Here is a 13,634-nt window from a genome sequence, read left to right on the forward strand (position 1 = left end):
TATAGCGCTTGCAAATCATCACAAATCTACCTCACTTCCCTATAAAGTAAGGAGGAAGCAGAGAGGAAACTGAGGCTTAGGAAGAAAGAATAATTTGCTGAGGGTCCTCTGGAGCATAAGTGGTGTATCCCGCTCTGCCTCCAGGCTCTCTGGTATCCTCACCAACTGCCGTCATGCCACCGACCCCCCACCACCACCGCCCTGGCAGCAAATCTGGACAAGGACGGGGTGCTGAGGGTTGAGGAATTACCCTGTCCTGGCCGAACAAGAACTGGATGACTTTAGCTGAGTTTCTAGGTTCTATCTAGGAGTTTATTTCCATGACGTGCCAGTCCTGGCAGGAAAGGACCAGAGATTCGTGCAAACTGAGCCTATTATTTAACACAGTCACCCTCGGTCATTTTCACTTTTTAAAGTGTTCTGGAAAAGTGTTCTTTAGGAAGGCAATTCTTTTTAGCAAATCCAATTTGTTACAAAGTAGAAAAGTAAAAATGATTTACTACAAAATCAGGGGCTCCCAAATATTATATGCAAAAAGGTGCTTTCAAAAGAGGTGCTGGGAAGCAATTTTTCCCATTTTTGGATAATCCAGTTGAGACCTAATGAGAATAAATCTATACACAGATGATGTTCTGAGGCCTCATTTTCAATGTTTTGAATTCCACAATATGAATGTATTGGACAGTACAGACAAGACTGTTTAAGTCAGGCTTCCCTGACGGCTCAGGGGTATAGAATCCACCTGCAAATGCAGCAAACACAGGTTCAATCCCTCGTCCAGGAGGACCCCACAGGCCGCAGAGCAACTAAGTCGATGCACTACAGCTGCTGAGCCTGTGCTCCAGAGCCCGGGAACCACAACTCCTGTAGCCCATGGGCCTTGGAGCCCACGCTTCGCAACAAGAAAAGCCACTGCAGTAAGAAGCTTGAGCTGTGCAACTAGAGAGTGGCCCCCTACCCATTGCAACCAGAGGAAAGCGTGTGCATCAAGGGAGACCCAGCGCGGCCAAAAGTAAGTAAGTAAAATTACATTACAAAAAGACTATTTAAGTCATATATAAGTGTAGATTTATGTAAAATTAATAAATTATAAGCTTTGCACAGAGAAAGAGAAATCTGTGAAGTACATCCTGAAGAAATAAACAATCATGGGTAAGTTGATGACCTCACTGAAACTAGGAAACTGAGCTCTCGATTTGGGAATAAGAGTCATGAAAAAAGTTTGCTACCTTGACCTTCTTTAAGAGCTCCTGGAGCTTTCTGAGAGACACATAATCTGAAGCTGTGCTGTCAAGCTGGGAGAAAATACTGTTCCCCCAGATTATAGAAACCTGGTTCCAGCAGCACTTTCCTAGGAAAGTGAGTTAATAATCTACAAAGAGGCAAAAATGATGCTCTGATATGAAAAGATCAAGCAATTAATGAAAATGCACCCTCTGGAAAGGTCTTTACCTGTGTCCAGAAGTGACCTTCACATGCCATGAATTTGGCTCTCAGAAGTGAGTTAAAATTAGCTGCAACCCAAGATTAAAAAGGGGAAGGCAAACAAAGATTAGAAGAGAAAGTGCTAATTTGTACTAGAAGTTGTATTACTTCAAATTTTGTTCCCAGGGGTATACTACAAATCTAGTTACATGTTAGAACTACCTGGGAAACTGAATACAGATTTCCTGGGCTCTGTCCCAGACCTGATCTGTCACAGGTAGAGATGTGGAGTCCAATCTACTCAAGAGCTCCCTCGATGGCTCTCAGCTGTCCCCCTCCTAGCACTAGCTCACAGGGTGCTATTTGTAAACTGATAGCATATGTTTTAGTTGTCAAACCTGAGTTTGACACTTAAACATTTTTGTCAAATCCATACATCACCTACTTAATATCTGTCTCTAAATCAACTTTTTAAAATAAAAGTATTTTTTAAGGAAAACATTAGAATACTGTAAATAGAAAATAAGCAATAATATTCATGAAATTATAGATTTGATTGCTACTTACACTTTTTCTAATATGCACTGAAATAAATATATATTAAAATAACAACATTTACCCAAGTGCTACTAGTAGTATATATGCCACATTTTGGGAAAAAGTGATTAAGTAGAAGAGCACTGTTTGATTTAAAGAAAGCATCAAGAGCCGGATTATAAATATTAATTTCAAAGACTCCTAAGTTACCCGTGAGTAGGGTGGTTTAGTCACTAGGTCAATGATCTCCTCACCAGCACAACCACCTGGGGCTAATACTAAAATATAACGGGAGGGACTCCCCTGGTGGTACAGTGGCGAAGAATCTGCCTCCCAATACAGAGGACACAGGTTCAAACCCTGGTCTGGGAAAGTCCCACTTGCCTCAGGGCAGCGAAGCCTGAGCTTGTGCCCTCGAGCCTGGGAGCCGCAACCAGTGAAGCCCGCACACCTAGAACCCATGCTCCGCAGGAAGGGAAGACGCTGTAGCGAGCAGCCAGCACAGCTCAACAAACAGCCCCACTCGCCGCGCACAGAGAAAGCCCACGCCAAGTAACAGACCCAGCGCAGCCAAAAATAAAATAAACAAACAAAATGTAAAAACAAAATAAAATGCGGGCCTAAAGTTATCCCTCAGGTAGAGAACAGTTAAGAGCAGCTGGCTGACACCAACCCTTTTTTTTTCTGTGATAATTCTAAACAATTCACATTTCATCCTCACCTTTGCTTTAGACAATAAGCCCCGTAAATTGAGTCGAACTGAAGACAGCACTTGTATAGCCTCCTGGGGACTGGATTTGTTTCTACTGCATTTAATAGCCACTGGAAGATAGATACACGGAAAACATCCATTAAAAATTGATAATGATAATTTAAAGGCACAAAATCCAATTATTTCATTAGTATTTTATAGTAACAGACTTTAGAAATGCTTCTACATGGGACGTTTTTATTTTGGTAAAAGGAAAATAAGTTATGTGCATAATTTCCCCTTTTATCCCTTAAAAAAGATCATTTATTGCTCAAAGGAGACTTTTGAGGAAAATGAGTATTTTTTGGTGAGTTACAGATTGTTGGGAATAGACTCTAAAAAAACAAAGAAGCACAGATCATTGAAATTAGGCAGACACAAGATGCCCACAGAGAACAAAAACAGACACAGCTCATCTTAACATGGCTTCCCAAAGTGCTGAGTCCCTAGTGGGGACTCACAATTGCCAGTGACAGCAGCCCAAGGAAGTGACATGCCAGATATTCACAGCTCAATTCTCACTGTATTTGCATATTTGGGGCTTGTATCACCACTCTGGAAGAAGTGATGTCAACAACCCAGGGGCCTGCATTTAGGGAAGGTGAGCATGACCAGGCTCTCCGGTTGCTGAGTCACACCTGGTAACCATTAGCACCGAGCAGGGGAGAAGACAGTCACTCATTCCAACAACTCTGCCTCCCGCATTCTGAGGAGCCCATTTTCCTTAAACCTGAAATTATGAACAGAGGCTATAACCCTTTCTAGCAGAAGGCCTGGCTATGAACACTTTGTAAGAACAAGTGAAGAGCTTTGTAAAAATTTAATGCTTCAGATTTCTCTTCCCTAGTGGCTCAGAAGGTAAACCGTCTGCCTGCAATGTGGGAGACCCGGGTTCGATCCCTGGGTTGGGAAGACCCCCTGAAGGAAATGGCAATCCACTCCAGTACTCTTGCCTGGAAAATTCCATGGACTGGGAGTCTGGTAGGCTACAGTCAATGGGGTCGCAAAGAGTCGGACACGACTGAGCAACTTCACTTTACTTCTTCAGATTTCTCCACTGACTCCTTGTTTCTGTTCCTGTAAATTATGCTCACTACAAACAGATCAATAACCAGAACCCATTTTAAAACTCCACGAAACAGTGCAGCAACTGAAGTCTCCTCCGTACCGTGTATCTTGGAACAGAGATAGACAACAGATTTCTTACTGCATGTAAACTAGCAGAGGTTGTGTGTGCCTGGTAAAATAGGTTTGTCATTCATTAACACCTTCTATGGCATGAGCTATGTCTGGCATTCCTATTTCAAAATAAAAACTAGATTTTGAAAGGATGAATGGGAGACAACAATGTCACACTCATTTTCAAAGGGCGTAGGTTAACCTAGAGATATTGAGGATCATGATGTCTGTGTCCCGTAATAGAGGAAGGTTGTAACTACCATTAGTGAGATACTTGGGTTGTTTAGCACCTAGTAACATAACAAAAACAGCTGTGATTCTGTTTTCAATCCTTCATTGTCATTTTGAGAAAAACAAAATAGAGAGCAAAGAGACAAACACTCTATTAGAGGCCTTCCTCAATCCTATTTTCAAGAGGCATTAGAGACGGAGAGACAGAGAGAGAGAGAGAAATAACCTGCTGTTTCAAATCATCAGGAAATCCAACACAGCTATGCTTCCTCCAGGCAGACTGTAGTTAAAATGCATAACTATGATTTTAAAAGTTCCTGGATGGCAAAGAAGGGATGAACTTTTGCCCACCCTTTCCCAGAAAAGAGAACAACACAGACTGTAAATGAACACCCTCCAGACAGAACAATGGGTACACAATGACAACACTGTTACAGAAGGGTCTCCAACCCTATGTGGAAACCCTTACCAAGCTTTCTGGAGCACATGTCTATTCTTCAAAATAACAACCCGAAAAGGAATAAATCATATGGAGATTTTTTTTAAATGTCATATTTCCTTTTCCAGAATTGGGTGACGTGGAGCACAGTGATCGGGAGAAAGATAAAAAAAAGAGAACAGAAATAACAGAGAAACTCAGCTTATTCTTCCATGGAGCATGGCTACACCAGAGCAACACAGACAAGGTTAAGATTTATCTTTATAAATCTAAAATATCACTAGAAACGAAAGCTGAGCATCCACTCAGGTATGCTTAAAATGCCATAAGGAGCACAAACACATAATTCATTCAAGTCAAAGGGAAACTTAAAAGAAAAGACACTTGTTTTTCTCAAAGTATTTCTCAGAAGGAGAAAAAAGGGTACCAAAAATAGTTTGAAATAAATTTTAAGGTGCAAAATAAAGATTTTTTTCCTGGAGTACTTCTTTAACCTGCTTATTTATATTTGACAGGTTTAATACTACCACTTAGTGATTACAGAAAATATCTTGGCGTTGACTGATACAGAACCTGCTGTTCACAGAAATGTTCAGGGTTGGCAAGTTGAAATAGCTCAAATAAGTTCTTCAAAATAAACTGCACCCTGCTCTAACTGTGTAGATAATACACCTTAGCATGGGTCCTCCAAAAGTAGTCTGGATCCACAAAGGCCAAAGGCCTTTGAACTTTTAAAGAATAAACTCCACCTGAGCCCACCTACCCTGAGGCCAGCACAAGCTTTGTGAATTCCAGCCACCCCTGACCCTGCTTCCACTGGCCTGTCAGAAAGTATCTCAACCTTTTCTACACTGAGTTTCAGCTACACAGAGTCTAACTTCTACCTTATCTGTCAAGGGGTGGGTGGCCCAGGAAATTGGATATTTATATCCTTTTGTCAATGACAAGGAGAATTATTAACTACTAAGCCCATTTCTAAACTGTTTGAACATTCTGTGACTTTTTTCAAGGCAAAGTTAAGCTTTATTCTTGCTCATTTTTTCCTTTTTAGTTTTGGGTCCCTTATCACCCAACTCAGATTCTCTACTATAGAAAGAATAGGGTGGGGGTGAGGAGGTAAGGGATTAACCTTTAAACCATGTGTAAGATACTATTAAGTGTTTCAATATGCTTTTACTTATTTTTCGTAACAACCATAGGTATTATTCCATTTTCACGACAAGGGAACTAAGGGTCAGAGAAGGTAAGTAATGGTGACCCCAAGTCACCAAGTTAGCATGTGGTAGAGCTGGTCCTGGAGCCCAGAGCCCCTGAGTCCAAAGGTCTGCCCTTTATATTGCCCCTTGCTGCACCCTATTTGTGGCAACTATTAGTTGCAGAAGTTACAGGAGGACTTTAGGATAGATTCACAGTCCTTGTGATTCATTCCTTGACAGTGTGGCTTCATTATTTTATTTGAATTGCATGCCCAGGGCATCACATGCCTATGTTCAAACATAAATGTAAAAGTGCGTTATTGCCTGTAACTGTTGTACTTTTCATTAATGCAAATAATTAAAAGCAGCCTTTATCTGGAATATCTTTCCCTAATCGGCATACAATTTTCTAGTTAAGGTTACTTCTCCCCTCAAATACCACACATTAAAATACAGTGCTATGCACTCCAGTAATCTATGTACTCTTATTAATATTTTCATTTACAAAAGAAGAATATAAGTCAAGGAAAGTTCAGATTTTCTTACTACTACATCATCAGTGCGGGAGGTTACTTCTGTGTGAAGATTAAACACAGTTGTAAAGGTATTTCCTATCCATCTGTCACTTATTCATACACTATTTAAGCCTCTAGCCTAATTTTTCTCATTGTTAGTTAATCTGTAAATGCTTGCTGAATTAACTACAAAAATTCTAATACAATGAAGTAATCTGAAATTATCTGAAGTGGAATTTCACTTTTGACTAAAATGTTTTCCTATCAGTAGAAATACATTAAAATACACCATGGATATCAAATGTTACATCAAATACCATGTGCAAGTCCTAAGGCTCTTTGAACCACTTCCTTAAATGACGTGATATTTTTCTCCCAACAACTGGACTGGGTGTCACACTTGTATGCCTTAGAGAGATACTGGAACGCCTGAGGAAAGAAAAAGAACAGCATTCAGAACAACAAGCAGAATGGACATTTCAAACTCTGCTTCCTGGAAGTCATATGGAACCAATTCCAGCTGAAAGCCAGCCTCTGGGTTATGCATCACAGTCTCAGCATTATTCTCATCAAAGAAGGGATACAGATGCACATCCAACAGCAACAAGCAGTTAAATCAAATGGGCAGGTCTGAATGGAGACACTTCCCTCCCAAAATTAAAAGTCTGGGTTTGCAAATCTATAAGAAGTATACACATTTCCCTGGCATTTGTAAACATCAGCTTAAGAGACCAGTTCAGAGAACAAGGTGTGAACTTGGTGAAAACTGTGGGATTACTGGCAGGTGGGTAACGACACAGATGCTTAAAGCAACTCTCTTTTACAACCTCCCCACCCTTGAGGGAGAAATCACAGATCAGAGAATTCAGAGTATCCTTAATGCCGCATATGCAAGAGAGGACAGAATTCAAGAATGGAAGGACGGAAAGCAGGAGTGTGTGCACACATGCGTGTGAGTATGTATTCTCCAGGCAGACAAGGCTTTGCTGGAAGCCAGCTGGGTGGACACAAAGGGGGAGAGAACAGCTAAGAATCCCACAGATTAGCTGTACTGTGGCAAATTCCAAACTTATACAAGTACATTTGATTTGTTGTGAATGTTTTGAAAAGAACACAAAACATTTAGTATTCCAACCTTGAAACTCTGGAGGCCCCTTTTACATTCTAAGATAAGAAGCTGAAGGCATAACTTGAACATAACTGGTGTTCCACTGCACTTGCAAGAAAGGGGCAGGGCAACCTTTGTAAAACATTTATGTTTAGACTTTAAAAGCTCCTCTCTGATAGTCTTATCGAGCTCCTTTTTCTTTCTCCTTTTCATAGTCTCCAACTCAGATTTAAACACTCCTTTGTCCTTGTACCAACTACCTTAGTCTTCAGCAAGAAGCCTGCAGAAAGGGGTGTAGAGTAAATAACGAGAACCAGCTGTTCATGGCTTGCAAGGAAAGCAGGTTAAAGAGACCCTTTTTGGGAAACAGAGAACAATTATTTAAGAAAAACTCATGGAAAGAAAAAAGATGAATGTTTACACATCCTAGCCTGTCCAGAATTCAGGGTGCTTATGTTAAAAGACTGCATCACAACTGAAAATAAGAGCATATTAATCTTATCTTTCAAATTATTAGTCTCCCTCCAACCATCAAAAAAGCAGATTCACCATGTCTGTGTTCAAATAGAAGGTAAGAGCTCCAGAGGACTGGGAAGGACTCACCTTTTCATTTTCATCAGGCTTGTCACTCTGCCCGTTTCCATACACTTGGGCATACAGCCTCCAGATTTCTCCATCATTTGTCACTCTTGAAGTCACTCTGCCAAATAACTCCTGCAGCTTTCCTCTGAGGCCAGTTGCAACATCGCCACTACGATCAGCCATCCCATCCATCACTGCCCTGACCAAGATTTTAAGGACCTTAAAAAACGCACAGGAGAAGCTGGTAAGCTAGAAACAAGCAAACAATAACAAAAAACAAAGGGCCACCCTCACCACCAACAAGGGCGACAGTGAAAACCAAGTCAGGCCTGCAAGAGTGTCACTCCGCCACTTTTAAAGAGTGAAAAACAAGATGAGCCTATCCGGAACCACTGTCTGGCATCACAGACAGTGATCTGACCTCTCTCGGTGTCCCCTTTTCAGGCTCCTTGGAGGGCCCTGCTTCACAGGGCCCTAGGCTCCACACGCCTCTCTTCTCATTCTGGGGGTCCTCTCCAAATGATCTGACCCACGCCGGTAGCTGCAAACACACCGTGACCAAGTATCTACCCAACACTGTGGATGCAGTGCCAGCCCAACTGCCTTCCAGACAGAGCCCCCGGAATGTGCACCTCAATACCAGATGCGTTCCATCAACATCTCACTCTCCATCATCCTAAAGGGAAACCTAGATCCCAGATCCCTCTTCCTCCTATACTCTCAGAGCCAGCACCCTGAGCACCAACCTAGATTCTCTTCTCTCCTGGTTGGGCCACACGTAACCGATCTGACTCAACACTCCTCAGTTCAGTTCAATCGCATCTGATTCTTTGTGACTCCATGGACTGCAGCACGCCAGGCTTCCCTGTCCATCACCAACTCCCAGAGCTTGCTCAAATTCATGTCCATTGAGTCAGTGATGCCATCCATGAGTCCTAAATCTAGCTTCTTTTCCTTTATGTTGGCCTCACTATTTTCCACCCAGATCACAGTGATAACGCTCAGAATTAGAATTCTGCTTAAAGTGGTCCTGGCCCTTTCTCACTGTTGAATGATAAACTACCAATGCATTTGCCTCAGGCATGCAGGCCACCCAGAAAGTATCTCTTGTCCTTCCAACTACCCCAGTTCCATTCACCATTTGGCAACTTCTCCGCCATCTCACTTTCATTAGTCTTCACACATTCTACCCCAGATACCCTGAATGCTGATAGATGAACTAAGTGGGTGTAACTCACAGCAGGTTAACCGCTATGACAAGATACAGCTATACTGGGCCGTGTATCTCAAGGGCTCCCTGGAAGCACAGAAAGTGCATCCTCAATGACCCACCCTTGTGACAGGAGGCCAGCAAAGACACATGGATCTACCTGAAGAACCAGCTCAAGGAGAGTACCCTCAGACCTTGCTACTTGGTGTGGCCCCTGGACTGACGGCAGCGGCATCACCCAGGAGCCTGCTGTAAATGCAGAATCCTGGATGAGATGCTGCTCCATCTCAGATTGAGATTCTCCATTTCTAACGCGCTCCCACGTGGTGGTGATGCGGACGGTCCACAGATCACACACTCGTCTGAGTGGCAAGGCTCCAAGAGACAGGGTGCCACATCTTTATCCTTACTCTGAACTTCAAGGGGAGGACCGCGTTCATCAGCTTGTGCCCCTGATGTCCAACATCGTGTCTGGCGCACAGTACTGATGCAATAAACGACTCCTGCCTGAAAGGAAGACTGCACAAACACACCTCTTTCAGAGAAGAGTTGCTAAGAAAAATGCAACCGACACCTTGCTCTATCTCCCTGCAGGGCGTTCTGATCCAGACATGAGATGCAGCCAAGGAATCACGGCCCTTCTGGCCCGTGAACACTGTTAGGAATGTGAGCTCAGACTCATGGTCCTAATTACATCCAGGGATACAAGTGGACAGGAGAACACTCAATTGTACTTTTTTTTCTTTTGTGACAGACAAGGTGAATTATCTCTGCCCATAAATTCACATTATAATTCAACATGTACAGTTTTAAATCTGAAAGTAATGAAATTGATATTACAGTCCCACTCATGGTTTTAAGCCTGAAAGTCACAATGCAGGAGAAATGGTATGAATGTGCACTACCTGTTTCAAGTACATGTTCTGTAAACATTTCAAGTATTAACATACTTCGAAAGAGATGCTCTAGTGAAACAGTTACTAAGCTGGACAAGTGGAGCATACTAAAGTAGTAAAATTCTTTGCTTTTTCTGGGCTCTCACAGTTGGCCCGACATCCCATCTACTCACTTTAGCCATGATGAGTAGCCAAGGGGGAAGAGAAATCTTATTCTTCCTGCCAATTAAAATGGAGAGCTGTAGTGCTGGTGTTTGAGAGCGGAAAAGTTGGTAAAGACAGTGTGTGTGTGTATTTGTGGGTGCATAAAGGGAAGTGTAAAACGGCAAGGAAGTACAGTGCCTCTGTTGGGGTCAGGGTGCAGACACCAGACACACCTCTACCCAATTCACATGCAGATTCCATCAGGAGAGAGGTCCTGAAGAGAAGGCAAGGCAACACCAAGTTTGTTTTTATACTCTCTGATGTTCCGTGATTAAACAGCTGGGTCTGGCCCTGAGGAGAGAGTTCCATATGGAGGAATAGATAGCAGTCACACGTGGCCCTGGCAGATACTGCTTAAGGAGACTGTGTGGGGTAAGAATCACACCGGGGATGGAGTCTTAAAGGAAAACACCGTTTAAGGGGAGGAGAGATGAATGGAGGTCTGTGCCTAAGGAAGGATGGCAGCAAGTCATGTCACGGAAACCAGGGAAGGAGAAAGTAACAAGGAGAGTACATCCACAAAAGATCAGAACTGGAAGACTGTGGACTGGCAAGTTCGAGGGCGAGTGACCATCCAGAGCTAAAGCCAGAAAAGGGAGGGCAGGAGAGATGAGGATTTTAGACAAGAGGCTCACAGAGAATCACGTGAAAACCAACACAAGCATTAATGCCATTAAAAACGAAAAGCAAACAGTACCCCTCGATCACAGAATTCTGTAATATCCATTTTGAATATAATTTGCACAGACATACAATGCTAATAGAAAATATTCACGTAACCAAAATTTTCGTGTAAATATATTGGGAAGAAGTGGAATAGAAATGCCAGTATAAGAGAATTAAGTCCTTATTTACTATAAATGAGGAGGTCAACTGATAATACCTAAAATTGGGTTAACAAAAATAGCCATATATAGTTATTATTATTATGAAATATGGAAATGTGCAAATGGCTAAAGACTCCTAGAGGGCTTCTCCCCTCTGGCAAGAAGCATGGGGGGGGCAGTGGAGCAGGAAACTGCTGCACTTTGCCGTTAGTCTTACACCACGACTTAACTTGTAAAAACTGTGTTATTTTAAAAATACAAAAATTCTATTTAAAAAGAGAGAAAAAGAATAAATATATTCAAAAACTGGCAAAAAGGAAACAAAGAATGACGGCACATAAAAATACTCATTTTTAAAAGGGGACCGTGTGGGCTTTGGGATGCTGGCGATGTTCTAACTCACACGCTGGGGGTGGGTTACACAGGTGTGTTCCCTTCAGGAAAACTCGTGTTTACTTATGATCTGTATACTTTTCTACATTTTCACCATTTGAAAAAAAGTTAATTAAAAAGGTATTTCCTGCAATTAAGGAAGTCCCATAAACTGAAGGAAAAAAGTGAGTTATTAAAATACATCAACAAATGGAGCTAATATGTAATCTTAAAAAGTGTGATAAAATTTTTTTTAAAAAACAATGCTATAATTTACCAGTTAATATCACCATTTTTCCTCTCTTTAACTGTTAAGTGAGAAAAATCACAGTCTAGTTATCCAGATTGACTACAAAAATAGTAACATATGTTTAAACCTTCTTTAGAAAGTAGGTATTTTTAACTCAAAAAAACAAAAGATCTTGCACTAGGATTTCTTTGATAAAATGAATCACCAAAGACTATGATTTTCTCCTGGGCAGTCCATAAAGTTTACCTGCATTACAGTCCTTTGCATCAAAAGTGAAAAAAAAAAAACAACTTTTAAAACAGATAAATGTTTTTATCTACTGTAAACTGGTAAAAATTTGATTACTGAACCCATCAGTTACAGTTAAAATGATAAATTACTAAGTATGTAGTAACAGGCTGAAGGGTAGAACAGTTTAAGAATTCAGAGGTAATTCTTAGGGAAATAAATAGGATCTAAGACATGGGCACTTGAATGGGTTGCACATATGGAATAAGATGAGGACAAAGAAGTTTTAAGTCCAAAGTAACGGACATGCCATCTGCCTAAAACCAAGTGTTGAAGAACAGCTAGATCTAGAGTAGAGAGAAAGACAGACATAGTCAGTTGCTAAAGTCCACCATGAACATGGGGAATGGAAGAGATTTTTGGAATCATGAGCTTTAATGAGGATAAAGAGAAGACAACAATGATAGTAGATAATGTTCATATATATATATATATAGTTCTTTTACATTGGAAAGATTTGTTCTTTTATGAAATATATATATGAATATTATCTCCTATCACTGTTGTCTTCTCTTTATATATATATATTCATATATATATATTCATATATATATATATATATATATATATGTATGACCCTTCCTGTGAGCCAGGAGCTCTATGAACACAATCCTCCTAACAACTCTAGGGGGAAGGTGCTCTTGTTATTTGCATTCTGCAGATAAAGAAACTGGAGCACAGAGAAGTAAAGTAACTTGTCCAATGTCACACAGCTAAGGGAAGGCAGAGGTGGATTTGAAGCTGCAGCTCACGTCCCAGCTCTTGCTCTCAAGCACCTGCTGTATTAAGTTATAAAGGAGACTTCCTTACTCCTCTGCTGTTCCTTCCTTTCTAATAAGTTCTTTTACATTGGAAAGATTTGCTCTTTTGTGAAATATGCATGCCAATAACTTTGATCATTTCATTATCCTTTCTTTGCCAAATCTTGAATCAACCAAAACCAGACAGGTTTTTGTAGCTTTTTAACTTAAAAATTTCTCCAAGACACTGGAGCTAATAAAAAGTAAAAAGAGAAAATAAAATTCCCAAACACAAGCACTACTAATTTGCCATTAATTTCTCACTAGCTTCTTTGCTCTGCATAAATACTAATACTATGTAAAACTATTTTATCTTTGTTTTTCACTTAACGCTATGTCATAGAATTTTTTCATGTTTTTATATATTCTTTAGATGGATCATTTTCATAGATTCAAAGTCTCCCACTGGGAGGCACGGATGATAAAGAATCCATCTGCCAATGCAGGAGATGCAAGAGGCATGGATTCAATCTCTGGGCTGGGAAGATCTCCTGAAGTAGGAAATGGCAACCCACTCCAGTATGCTTGCCTGGAAAATTCCATGGACAGAGGAGGCTGGTGGACTACAGTCCACGGAGTCACAAATTGTTGAGCACGACTGAACACACACAACAACAAAAAACAACTGCAGTTGGGCTGTTCCTGTGCGTTGCCATTGCCATTTTTACCGTAACATTTCACTGCCTATCTTTGTGCCTGAAGATCTTTCTCATACTGAAGCTTCTCTAGGTTAGAATTCCAGGGACAGAACTACAGAATCAAGGGAATAAACAATTTAAGACTCTAGAGATAAGCTGGATACTTTCAAAAAGGACTAAATCAAA

At 41.0% G+C, this 13,634-nt stretch overlaps 1 protein-coding gene across 1 annotated transcript in view; it reads right to left on the bottom strand.

Moving 5' to 3' along the window:
• The window catches only part of TTC27 (tetratricopeptide repeat domain 27), a 160,449-nt gene that overhangs the window by 1,272 nt on the left and 145,543 nt on the right, over window positions 1-13,634 (bottom strand). Inside the window, exons 17-19 of the mRNA XM_065929457.1 lie at window positions 7,985-8,182; window positions 6,591-6,702; window positions 2,684-2,784 (exon numbers count right to left, since the gene is read on the bottom strand). Coding sequence (XP_065785529.1) covers window positions 2,684-2,784; window positions 6,591-6,702; window positions 7,985-8,182 — 411 coding nt within the window. The remainder of the gene's footprint in view (window positions 1-2,683; window positions 2,785-6,590; window positions 6,703-7,984; window positions 8,183-13,634) is intronic.

The sequence above is a fragment of the Muntiacus reevesi genome, chromosome 3, assembly GCF_963930625.1.
Source record: "Muntiacus reevesi chromosome 3, mMunRee1.1, whole genome shotgun sequence".
Classification (NCBI taxonomy): domain Eukaryota; kingdom Metazoa; phylum Chordata; class Mammalia; order Artiodactyla; family Cervidae; genus Muntiacus; species Muntiacus reevesi.